Source organism: Salvelinus namaycush, chromosome 5 (genome assembly GCF_016432855.1).
Source record: "Salvelinus namaycush isolate Seneca chromosome 5, SaNama_1.0, whole genome shotgun sequence".
NCBI classification, from domain to species: domain Eukaryota; kingdom Metazoa; phylum Chordata; class Actinopteri; order Salmoniformes; family Salmonidae; genus Salvelinus; species Salvelinus namaycush.
The window spans coordinates 64167433-64180649 of NC_052311.1; the positions used below are offsets into that span (position 1 = coordinate 64167433).

The following is a 13217-nucleotide window of genomic DNA, read 5'->3' on the forward strand; positions in this document are numbered from 1 at the left end:
ATCGTGTAGTAACCAAAAAAGTGTTAAACAAATCAAAATCTTCAAATAGCCACCCTTTGCCTTGATGACAGCTTTGCACACTCTTGGCATTCTCTCAACCAGCTTCATGAGGTAGTCACCTGGAATGCATTTAAATTAACAGGTGTGCCTTATTAAAAGTTAATTTGTGGAATTTCTATCCAACCTAATGCATTTGAGCCAATCAGTTGTGTTGTGACAAGGTAGGGGTGGTATACAGAAGATAGCCCTATTTGGTAAAAGACCAAGTCCATATTATGGCAATAAAAGCTCAAATAAGCAAAGAGAAATGACAGTATCATTACTTTAAGACATGAAGGTTAGTCAATACGGAAAATTTCAAGAACTTTGAAAGTTTCTTCAAGTGCAGTCGCAAAAACCATCAAGCGCTATGATGAAACTGGCTCTCATGAGGACCGCCACAGGAAAGGAAGATCCAGAGTTATCTCTGCTGCAGAGAATAAGTTAATTCGAGTTACCAGCCTCAGAAATTGCAGCCCAAATAAATGCTTCACAGAGTTCAAGTAACAGACCCATCTCAACAACTGTTCAGAGGAGACTGTGTGAATCTGGCCTTTTTGCTGCAAAGAAACCACTACTAAAGGACACCAATAAGAAGAAGAGACTTGCTTGGGCCAAGAAACACGAGCAATGGACATTAGACCGGTGGAAATTTGTCCTTTAGTCTGGAGTCCAAATTGGAGACTTTTGGTTCTAACCGCTGTGCGGGTGAAAGGATGATCCCCGTATTTCCCACCGTAAAGCAGGGAGGAGGAGGTGCTATGGTGTGGGGGTGCTTTGCTGGTGACACTGTCTGTGATTTATTTAGAATTCAAGACATACTTAACCAGCATGGCTACCACAGCATTCTTCAGTGATACGCCTTTGCATCTGGTTTGCGCTTAGTGGGACTATCATTTGTTTTTCAACAGGAAATGACCCAGCACACCTCCAGGCTGTGTAAGGGCTATTTTACCAAGAAGGAGAATGATGGAGTGTTGCATCAGATGACCTGGCCTCCACAATCACTCGACCTCAACCAAATTGAGATGGTTTGGGATGAGTCGGAGCGCAGAGTGAAGGAAAAGCAGCCAACAAGTGCGCAGAATATCTGGGAACTCCTTCAAGACTGTTAGAAAAACATTCCAACTGAAGCTAGTTGAGAGAATGCCAAGAGTGTGCAAAGCTGTAATCAAGGCAAGGGTTGGCTATTTGATGAATTTCAAATATAAAATATATTTGGATTTGTTTAACAATTTTTGGTTACTACATGATTCCATATTTGTTATTTCATAGTTTTGATGTCTTCACTATTATTCTACAATGTAGAAAATAGTCAAAATAAAGAAAAACCCTTGAATGAGTAGGTGTTCTTAAACTTTTGACCGGTAGTGTATAAATATTAGGATGAGCAATGTCAGAGTGGCATTGACTAAAATACAGTAGATTAGAATACAGTATATACATGAAATGAGTCAAACAGTATGTAAACATGTATTAAAGTGACCAGTGATTCCATGTCTATGTATATTGGACAGCAGCCTCTAAGGTGCAGGGTTGAGTAACCGGTTGGTAGCCGGCAAGTGATGGCTATTTAACAGTCTGATGGCCTTGAGATAGAAGCTGTTTTTCAGTCTCTCGGTCCCAGCTTTGATGCACCTGTACTCAATCAATCAATGAAATGTATTTATAAAGCCCTTTTTACATCAGCCGATATCTCAAAGTGCTATACAGAAACCCGACCTAAAACCCGAAACAGCAAGCAATGCAGATGTAGAAGCACGGTGGCTAGGAAAAATTCCCTAGAAAGGCAGGAACCTAGGAAGAAACCTAGAGAGGAGCCAGGCTCTTAGGGGTGGCCAGTCCTCTTCAGGCTGTGCCGGGTGGAGATTATAACAGAACATGCCCAAGATGTTCAAACGTTCATAGATGACCAGCAGGGTCATATAATAATCACAGTGGTTGTAGAGGGTGCAACAGGTCAGCACCTCAGGAGTAAATGTCAGTTGGCTTTTCATAGCCGATCATTCAGAGTTAGATACAGCAGGTACGGTAGAGAGAGAGTTGAAAACAGCAGGTCCTGGACAAGGTAGCACATCCGGTCAACAGGTCAGGGTTCCATAGCTGCAGGCAGAACAGTTGAAACTGGATCAGCAGCAGGTGGACTGGGGAAAGCGGGTAGACTGGGGACCGCAAGGAGTCATCAGGCCAGGTATTCCTGAGGCATGGTCCTAGGGCTCAGGTCCTCTGAGAGAAAAGAGAGAAAGATAGAGAGTTAAAGGGAGTATACTTAAATTCACACAGGACACCGGATACGACAGGATAAATACTCTAGATATAACAGACTGATCCTAGCCCCCCAACACAAACTATTGCAGCATAAATACTGGAGGCTGAGACGGGAGGGGTCGGGAGACACTGTGGCCCCGTCCGATGATACCCCCGGACAGGGCCAACCAGGCAGGATATAACCCCACCCACTTTGCCAAAGCACAGCCCCCACACGTCTAGAGGGATATCTTCAACCACCAACCTACTACCCTGAGACAAGGCCGAGTATAGCCCACGAAGATCTCCCCCAGGGCACGAACCCGAGGGGGGTGCCAACCCGGACAGAAAGATCACGTCAGTGACTCAACCCACTCAAGTGACGCACCCCTCCTAGGGACGGCATGGAAGAGCACCAGTAAGCCAGTGACTCAGCCCCTGTAATAGGGTTAGAGGCAGAGAATCCCAGTGGAGAGAGGGGAACCGGCCAGGTAGAGACATCAAGGGCGGTTCGTCGCTCCAGTGCCTTTCCGTTCAACTTCACATCCCTGGGCCAGACTACACTCAATCATAGGACCTACTGAAGAGATGAGTCTTCAATGAAGACTTAAAGGTCGAGACCGAGTCTGCGTCTCTCACATGGATAGGTAGACCATTCCATAAAAATTTAGCTTCATAGGAGAAAACCTGCATCCAGCTGTTTGCTTGGAAATTCTAGGGACAACAAGGAGGCCTACGTCTTGTGACCGGAAGTGCACTGCTCGCAACCGCAGGACTTTCCAGAGGGTGGTGCGGTCTGCCCAACGTATCACCGGAGGCACACTGCCTGCCTTCCAGGACACCTACAACACCCGATGTCACAGGAAGGCCAAAAAGATAATCTAGAACATCAACCACCCGAGACATGGCCTGTTCACCCCGCTATCATCCTGACCTCGCCTTCTGGACAATAGCGGGGTGAACAGGCCGTGGCTCGGGTGGTTGATGTCCTTGAAGTGTGGGCAGTGCACTTCCACAGTCCTTGGGAGCGGGCTGTGTTGGTGGCACTGTGTTATGCTCAAAGCAGGTGAAAAAGGTGTTTAGCTTGTCCGGTAGCAAGACGTTGGTGTCCTCGACGTGGCTGGCTTTCCCTTTTGTAATCCGTGATTGTCTGTAGACCCTACCACATATGTCGCGGAAGTTGGAGTAGCAGTGGTCATGTGGTTTTTAGCAGCATGGGTACTACAGTCAATGTGTTAATAGAACTTCGGGAGCGTTTTCTTCAAATTTGCTTTGTTAAAATCCCCAAATACAATAAATGCGGCCTCAGGGTATGTGGTTTCTAGTTTGCACAAAGTCCAGTGTAGTTCCTTGAGGGCCGTCGTGGTATTGGCTTGAGGGGGGATGTACACGGCTGTGACCATAACTGAAGAGAATTCTCTTGGTAGGTAATACAGTCGGCATTTGATTGTGAGGTAATCTAGGTCTGATGAACAAAAGGACTTGAGTTTCTGTACATTATCACAATCACACCATAAGTAGTTAATCATGAAACATACACCCCCGCTTTCTTCTTCCCGGAGAGTTCTCTATTCCTGTGTGCACGATGTACTGAGAACCCAGCTGGCTGTATTGACCGGGACAGTATATCCGGAGAGAGCCTTGATTCCGTGAAACAGAGTATGTTACAGTCCCTGATGTCTCTCTCTGGAGGAGATCCTCGCCCTGAGCTCGTCTACTTTACTTTATTGTCCAGGGACTAAACATTAGCGAGTAATATACTCGGAAGCGGTGGATGGTGTGCACGCCTCCTGAGTCAGACTTGAAGTCTACTCTTCTCCGACGGCGGCATCTTGTAGCAGCCTCTGGGATAAGTTCAATTACCCTGGGGGTTACGAACAAAGGATCCAAATTGGGAAAGTCGTATTCCTGGTCATAATGCTGGTGAGTTACCACCACTATGATATTCAAAAGTTCTTTCCGTCTGTAAGAAATAACACAAAATACTGCAAAGGAGCTAGAAGCAGAGCTGCCATGTCTGTCGGCGCCATCTTGCCATCGGTGAGCATATAAAGCTGAGCCAGGTGGGGCTCTGGTTTCTCAGGTTTGTTGTGTGTGCGGATGTGTGAGGATGCAACTGCAGGGGACATCTACCTAACCCAGTTAGACAGTCTCTGTTGAGCCAACAGGAGACCACATGGCATGCAGCAAAGTTCCACTTTACATTCAACTATCCATGCATAACAATGTACAAGAGTTACACAAAGAAACACTCACGGACGAGTCAAGTCAAGTTACCCTATTTAATTTGCTGCACAGACACAATCAGCTTTTATGTCAAGACATATCTCAGGAAGAAGTTCTGCAAAATATTATGGCTAGTAGTTTAGGGAATCAAATACTTCAGAGAAAAGAGGGAGAATTAGATCAACAATATAATCCAAGGCACTCATGAGATTAAGTAGGCAGGGTTGTCAATGTATAATCTGTGTATGTACTGTATGTTTGTGTGTTGTACTTTGGATTTGTAGTAAGATTTAGGGTAAGAACATCTATCCTTACACTGTAAAGAATATATAATCATCATGGACAGATTATACTGTTGTACTTTGGATTTGAAGTGCTATTTGAGTCAAGATTTATAAAGACAAGGTATGATGTTTTACTGTTTGGCCCTACCCTGAGTTGGTCAATATAGAATGTTTTACTGTTTGTCCCTACCCTGAGATGGTCCATATAGAATGTATTACTGTTTGGCCCTACCCTGAGTTGGTCAATATAGAATGTTTTACTGTTTGGCCCTACCCTGAGTTGGTCAATATAGAATGTATTACTGTTTGGCCCTACCCTGAGTTGGTCAATATAGAATGTTTTACTGTTTGGCCCTACCCTGAGTTGGTCAATATAGAATGTTTTACTGTTTGGCCCTACCCTGAGTTGGTCAATATAGAATGTATTACTGTTTGGCCCTACCCTGAGTTGGTCAATATAGAATGTTTTACTGTTTGGCCCTACCCTGAGTTGGTCAATATAGAATGTATTACTGTTTGGCCCTACCCTGAGTTGGTCAATATAGAATGTTTTACTGTTTGGCCCTACCCTGAGTTGGTCAATATAGAATGTATTACTGTTTGGCCCTACCCTGAGTTGGTCAATATAGAATGTTTTACTGTTTGGCCCTACCCTGAGTTGGTCAATATAGAATGTATTACTGTTTGGCCCTACCCTGAGTTGGTCAATATAGAATGTATTACTGTTTGGCCCTACCCTGAGTTGGTCAATATAGAATGTATTACTGTTTGGCCCTACCCTGAGTTGGTCAATATAGAATATATTACTGTTTTGCCCTACCCTGAGTTGGTCAATATAGAATGTTTTACTGTTTGGCCCTACCCTGAGTTGGTCAATATAGAATGTTTTACTGTTTGGCCCTACCCTGAGTTGGTCAATATAGAATGTATTACTGTTTGGCCCTACCCTGAGTTGGTCAATATAGAATGTTTTACTGTTAGTCCCTACCCTGAGTTGGTTAATATAGAATGTTTTACTGTTTGTCCCTACCCTGAGTTGGTCAATATAGAATATTTTACTGTTTGGCCCTACCCTGAGTTGGTCAATATAGAATATTTTACTGTTTGGCCCTACCCTGAGTTGCTCAATATAAACTCAGCAAAAAAAAGAAACGCCCCTTTTACAGGACCCTGTCTTTAAATGATAATTAGTAAAAATCCAAATAACTTCACAGATCTTCATTGTAAAGGGTTTAGACACTGTTTCCCATGCTTGTTCAATGAACCATAAACAATTAATGAGCATCGAACGGTCATTAAGACACTAACAGCTTACAAACGGTAGGCAATGAAGGTCACAGTTGTGAAAACCTAGGACACTAAAGAGGCCTTTCTACTGACTCTGAAAAACATAAAAAGAAAGATGCCCAGATGCCCATTCATGCTCATCTGCGTGAATGTGCCTTAGGCATGCTGCAAGGAGGCATAACGACTGTAGATGTGGCCAGGGCAATAAATTGTATGTGTAACGTGTAACAACACCTGCACAGGATCGGTACATCCGAACATCATGCCTGCGGGAAAGCTACAGGATGGCAACAACAACTGCCCGAGTTACACCAGGAACGCACAATCCATCCATCAGTGCTCAGACTGTCCGCAATAGGCTGAGAGAGGCCTGTTGTAAGGCAGGTCCTCACCAGACATCACTGGCAACAATGTCGCCTATGGGCACAAACTCACTGTCGCTGGACCAGACAGGACTGGCAAAAAGTTCTCTTCACTGACGAGTTGCGGTTTTGTTTAGTGTTCTGCCATGGCCAGCGAAGAGCCCAGATCTCAATCCCATTGTGCACGTCTGGGACCTGTTGGATCGGTGGGTGAGGGCTAGGGACATTTCCCCCCAGAAATGTCAGGGAACTTGTAGGTGCCTTGGTGGAAGAGTGGGTAACATCTCACAGCAAGAACAGGCAAATCTGGTGCAGTCCATGAGGAGGAGATGAACTGCAGTACTTTATGCAGCTGGTGGCCACACCAGATACTGACTGTTACTTTTGATTTTGACCCCCCCTTTGTTCAGGGACACATTCTAAAATTTCTGTTAGTCACATGTCTGTGGAACTTGTTCAGTTTATGTCTCAGTTGTTGAATCTTGTTATGTTCATACAAATATTTACACATGTTAAGTTTGCTGAAAGTAAACGCAGTTGACAGTTTCTTTTTTTGCTGAGTTTATATTCTGGCCTTTTCCAGAAAGTAGTGGCTGAGCTGGTTTGCAGGATGTGTGTGAGTGGTGGGGTTGTGTGTGTGTTTGTGCAGGCCTGCGTGTGTTTGTGTGTGCGCGTGTACCTGTGTGCATGGACATGCATCTCATGATTATGTGTGTTTTGTTTGTAGGACCTCCAGGAGAGTGAGGGCTGTCAGGATGAGTTGGCTGTCAGAGTGCAGCAGCTGAAGGCTGAACTGGTGCTCTTCAAAGGCCTCATGAGCAACGTGAGTCTACATCCCCAAAGTTCCTCTCAATTTGCACCTTCTCTTATCCAATTGTATTGGTCACATACACATGGTTAGCAGATGTTATTGGTCACATACACATGGTTAGCAGATGTTATTGGTCACATACACATAGTTAGCAGATGTTATTGGTCACATACACATGGTTAGCAGATGTTATTGCGAGTGTAGAGAAATGCTTATGCTTCTAGATCCGACAGTGCAGCAATATCTAACAGGTCATATCTAACAATTCCACAACAAAACCTAATATCTAACAAATTCCACAACAAAACCTGGTACACACAATCTAGTAAAGGAATGGGATGAGAATATATAAGTATAAAGTATGTGGATGAGCAGTGACAGAGCGGCTAAGATGCCATAGATAGTGAAGGATACAGTATATACATATGTGATGCGTAATGCGAGATATGTAAACATTCTTAGTGGCATTAGTAAAGTGACTAGTGTTCCATTTATTAAAGTGGCCAATGATATCAAGTCTGTAGGTAGGCAGCCGCCTCTCTGTGCTAGTGGTGGCTGTTTAATAATCTGATGGCCTTGAGATAGAAGCTGTTTTCCAATCTCTCTGTCCCAGATTTGATGCACCTGTACTGACCTTGCCTTCTGGATAGAAGCAGGGTGAACAGGTAGTGGCGCAGGTGGTTATTGTCCTTGATCTTTTTGCCTTCCTGTGACATCGGGTGTTGTAGGTGTCCTGGAGGGCAGGTATTTTGCCCCCGGTGATGCGGTGTGCAGACCGCACCTCCCACTGGAGAGCCCTGCGGTTGTGAGTGGTGCAGTAAGTGTACCAGGCGGTGATACAGCCCGACAGGATGCTCTCAATTGTGCACCTGTAAAAGTTATTGAGGGTTTCCGGTGACAAGCCAACATTTTGTCAGCCTCCTGAGATTGAAGAGGCGATATTGCGCCTTCTTCACCACACTGTCTGTGTGCGTGGACCATTTCAGTTTGTCGGTAATATGTACACCGAGGACCTTCACTTTCCAACTTCTCCACTACTGTCCCGTCGATGTGGATAGGGGGGTGCTCCCTTTGCTGTTTCCTGAAGTCCACAATCCTCTCTTTTGTTTTGCTGACATTGAGTGAGAGGTTATTTTCCTAACACCACATTCCGAGGGCCCTCACCTCCTCATTGTTGGCTGTCTCGTCGTTGTTGATAATCAAGCCTACCACTGTAGTGTCGTCTGCAAACTTGATAATTTGAGTTGGAGGCGTGCATGGCCATGCAGTCATGGGTGAACAGGGAGTACAGGAGAGGGCTAAGAACGCATCCGTGTGGGGCCCCAGTGTTGAGGATCAGCGGAGTGGAGATGTTGTTTCCTACCTTCACCACCTGGGGGCGGCCCGTCAGGAAATCCAGGATCCAGTTGCACAGGGCGGGGTTGAGACCCAGGGTCTCAAGCTTAATGATGAGTTTGGAGGGTACTATGGTGTTGAATGCTGAGCTGTAGTCAATGAACATCATTCTTACGTAGGTATTTCTCTTGTCCAGACGGGATAGGGCAGTGTGATGGCGATTGCTTCGTCTGTGGGCCTATTGCGGCTGTAAGCAAATTGGAGTGGGTCTAGGGTGACAGGTAGGTTGGAGGTTATATGATCCTTGACTAGTCTCTCAAAGCACATGATGACAGAAGTGAGTGCTATGGGGCGGTAGTCATTTAGTTCAGTTATCTTTGCCTTCTTGGGTACAGGAACAATGGTGGACATCTTGAAGCATGTGGGGACAGCAGACTGGGATAGGGATTGATTGAATATGTCCGTAAAAACACCAGTCAGCTGGTCTGCGCATGCTCTGAGGACGCGGCTGGGGATGCCGTCTGGGCCGGAAGCCTTGCGAGGGTTAACACGTTTAAATGTTTTACACGTTGGCCACAGAGAAGGAGAACCCACGGTCTTTGGTAGTGGGCCGTGTTGGTGGCATTGTATTCTCCTCAAAACGCGCAAAGAAGTTGTTTTAATTTGTCTGGGAGCAAGATGTCGATGTCCGCCACGGGGTTGGTTTTTCTTTTTGTAATCCGTGATTGTCTGTAGACACTGCCACATATGTCTTGTGTTTGAGCCGTTGAATTGTGACTCCACTTTGTCTCTATACTGACGCTTTGCTTGTTTGATTGCCTTACAAACAGTGTAGTTATTCCCTCCGTATTTGGCCATGTTTCCATGCGGTGGTACGTGCTTTCAGTTTTGAGCGAATGCTGTGATCAATCCATGGTTTCTGGTTAGGGAAAGTTTTAGTTACAGTGGGTACATCTCCTATACACTTCCTTATAAACTCGCTCACCGAGTCAGCGTATACGTCAATGTTATTGTCTGAGGCTACCCGGAACATATCCCAGTCCATGTGATCTAAGTAATCTTGAAGCGTGGAATCCAATTGGTCAGACCAGCGTTGGATAGACTTAAGCACGGGCGCTTCCTGTTTTAGTTTCTGACTATAGGAGGGGAGCAACAAGATGGAGTCATGGTCAGATTTGCCAAAAGTAGGACGGGGGAGGGCCTTGTATGCATTGCAGAAGTTAGAGTAGCAGTGGTCGAGTGTGTTACTCGCTCCTGTACTGCAATCGATATGCTGATAGAATTTAGGTAGCCTTGTTCTCAGATTAGCTTTGTTAAAATACCCAGCTACTATAAATGCAGCCTCAGGATATATAGTTTCCAGTTTGCATAAAGTCCAGTGAAGGTCCTTGATGGCCGTCTTGGTATCCGCTTGCAGGGGGATATACATGGCTGTGACGATAACCAAGGAGAGTTCTCTTGCGAGATGATATGGTCTGCATTTGATTGTGAGGAATTCTAGGTCAGGTGAACAAAATGACTTATGTTCTTACAATTACACCATGAATCGTTAATCATGAAACATACACCTCGCCCTTCTTCTTATCAGAGAGATGTTTGTTCCTGTCGGCGCGATGCACTGAAAATCCCGTTGGCTGTGGCTGTACGGACTCCAACAGCATATCCCCAGCTAGCCATGTCTCCGTGAAACAGAGTATGTTACAATCCCGGATATCTCTTTGGAAAGCAACTCTTGCCCTAATTTTGTCGACTTTGTTATTAACTAGGGACTAGACGTTAGCGAGTAATATACTCGGAAGCGGTGGGTGGTATGCGCGTATCCGAAGCCTCACTAGATCACCGTTCCGGCACCCTTTCCTCCGACGGCGTTGTTTTGGGTCGGCCTCTGGAATCAGTTCAAATGCCCTGGGAGTTGCAGACAAAGGATCCGCTTTGGGAAAGTCATATTCCTGGTTGTAGTGCTGGTTGTGCTGATAAGTTGATGTCTCTCTGATATCCAATAGTTCTTCCCGGCTGTATGTAATAACACTTAAGCTTTTCTGGGCTAACACTGTAAGAAATAATGCATAAAAAAACAAAATACTGCACAGATTCCTAAGGACTTGAAGCGAAGCTGCCATCTCATGTTGCCATCCACACCTAACAGAACCATCATCAACAACTGGTATACATCTTTCTCCTATATACACACACAGCCTCATACTGTCCTGATCTGACTGCACACAAATCATCTGCTCATCGATGACCCTTTTCACTCTCAATATTGTCTGGTTCATTCTCCTGTCCCACTGGGTCCCCTAGTCTGTTTCTCACACTCTACACAGAGATCACTCCTGGTCTGGTTAGGATGATAACTGTTACTAGGAGACCGTAACCATCTCTCTTTCTGTGTAGAACATGTCTGATCTGGACAGTAAGATCCAGGAGAAGGCCATGAAGGTGGACATGGACATCTGTAGACGCATCGACATCACGGCTCGCCTGTGTGACGTGGCCCAGCAGAGGAACTGTGAGGATGTCATCCAGATGTATCAGGTAGTCTGTCTGTCTTTCTGTCTGACGGTGTCTGTCTGTGTCTCTCTCGCTCTCTGTCTATCTGTTTGTCTGTCTAAGTCTCTCTTTCCACTCCTAGGTCTCTAACACCCAGGCTGCCATCAACTGTCGCCCCCGGAAACAGACCCCGCTGTCCGTCAACAGTAGTGAGGGTGATGAGACTATCAGCACTTCGGAGAGCGATGGGGGCCTGCCCAGAGAGGAGGAGCTCTGTGGCTCGTCAGCCAATCAGATCAATGAGGAAATGCAAAGGATGCTCAACCAGCTGTGAGTAACATTACAGGACTGGTGTTTATTACATGTGCAGTTTCTCTTATCAGGCTTCTACAGGTACAACCAGCTTCTACACTCTCTATACTCTACCATAGTAAAGGTATTAGACTGATAAGAAGGAATCTTCCATGTGCAGTTTCTCCAAAGGCCAAACAAACTTTAATAAACACACGTGTGTGTGTGTGTGTGTTGCAGGCGGGAGTGTGAGTTTGAAGATGACTGTGACAGCTTGGCCTGGGAGGAGACAGAGGAGACTCTGCTGCTGTGGGAGGACTTCCCAGGATGCACTCTGGCTCCAGAGACCACCCACCAGCCAGGAGAGGTATGGAGCGCTTTAGAATGTTGATGTTTAGGTATTCCATAGTAACTCTATGGGGTTAACTGATGTTAGAACTATGGAAGTAGTACCTTCAACTTCTCATAAGTACACATTGATGACATAGTGCAATACCTTTGTCCAAGTAGTTATATTGTTTTAATGATTTGTACGGACATCTTTATGCAGAGGCTACACAACAGCCCATAGACATTTATCAGGAGTTTCTGTATTTGCAGTTACTCAGTTTATAGCATTGTCAATTGTATTTTCCAGGAAATGATTTTGAGTAGAGCTAGACAGATGAGTCAGGTGAGGCATGGGGTAATGGCCTGCTGAAAACAGGGTTTATTGCTCACAGGCATTGGCCCTGGCTGTCTGATTTCAGTGGTGCTAGTGGTTTAAACTGTCCCAGGGCACTGACCTTCACTCATCTGGGAAATATATTTTAGCAGGCGATTCTTTTCCCCAACACGCTTACACACTCCAAAAAGCTTTTCACTAATGACTGCATGCCTGGAGGCTTGTGTCTGCACACTGACACTCAAACACACTCACACACACACACACACACACACACACACACACACACACACACACACACACACACACACACACACACACACACACACACACACACACACACACACACACACACACACATACTAGTGTCTGTTTTCCATTTACCAGTCAGAAGATGTATTTTTAACACTGTGTCTTGTCTCTCTGAGGTAAATAAAATGGCCTTGTAATTTAATTAACTGATTACATCAGTACATTACCTCAGCGATGTGTAACTCTACTGTGTTGTACTGTCTGGTCATGAGGTGTGCCAGGTGTAGCTCTACTGTGTTGTACTGTCTGGTCATGAGGTGTACCAGGTGTAACTCTACTGTGTTGTACTGTCTGGTCATGAGGTGTGCCAGGTGTAACTCTACTGTGTTGTACTGTCTGGTCATGAGGTGGGCCAGGTGTAACTCTACTGTCTGGTCATGAGGTGTGCCAGGTGTAACTCTACTGTGTTGTACTGTCTGGTCATGAGGTGTGCCAGGTGTAACTCTACTGTGTTGTACTGTCTGGTCATGAGGTGTACCAGGTGTAACTCTACTGTGCTGTACTGTCTGGTCATCAGGTGTAACTCTACTGTGTTGTACTGTCTGGTCATGAGGTGTACCAGGTGTAACTCTACTGTGTTGTACTGTCTGGTCATGAGGTGTGCCAGGTGTAACTCTACTGTGTTGTACTGTCTGGTCATGAGGTGTGCCAGGTGTAACTCTACTGTGTTGTACTGTCTGGTCATGAGGTGTGCCAGGTGTAACTCTACTGTGTTGTACTGTCTGGTCATGGGGTGTGCCAGGTGTAACTCTACTGTGTTGTACTGTCTGGTCATGAGGTGTGCCAGGTGTAACTCTACTGTGTTGTACTGTCTGGTCATGAGGTGTGCCAGGTGTAACTCTACTGTGTTGTACTGTCTGGTCATGAGG

At 45.5% G+C, this 13217-nt stretch overlaps 1 protein-coding gene across 1 annotated transcript in view; it reads left to right on the forward strand.

The window, feature by feature from the left end:
- The window catches only part of LOC120047259 (intermediate filament family orphan 1-like), a 38567-nt gene that overhangs the window by 15279 nt on the left and 10071 nt on the right, over positions 1 to 13217 (forward strand). Inside the window, exons 3-6 of the mRNA XM_038992787.1 lie at positions 7173 to 7268; positions 10986 to 11126; positions 11224 to 11411; positions 11613 to 11739. Of these exons, the coding sequence (XP_038848715.1) occupies positions 7173 to 7268; positions 10986 to 11126; positions 11224 to 11411; positions 11613 to 11739 (552 nt within the window). The remainder of the gene's footprint in view (positions 1 to 7172; positions 7269 to 10985; positions 11127 to 11223; positions 11412 to 11612; positions 11740 to 13217) is intronic.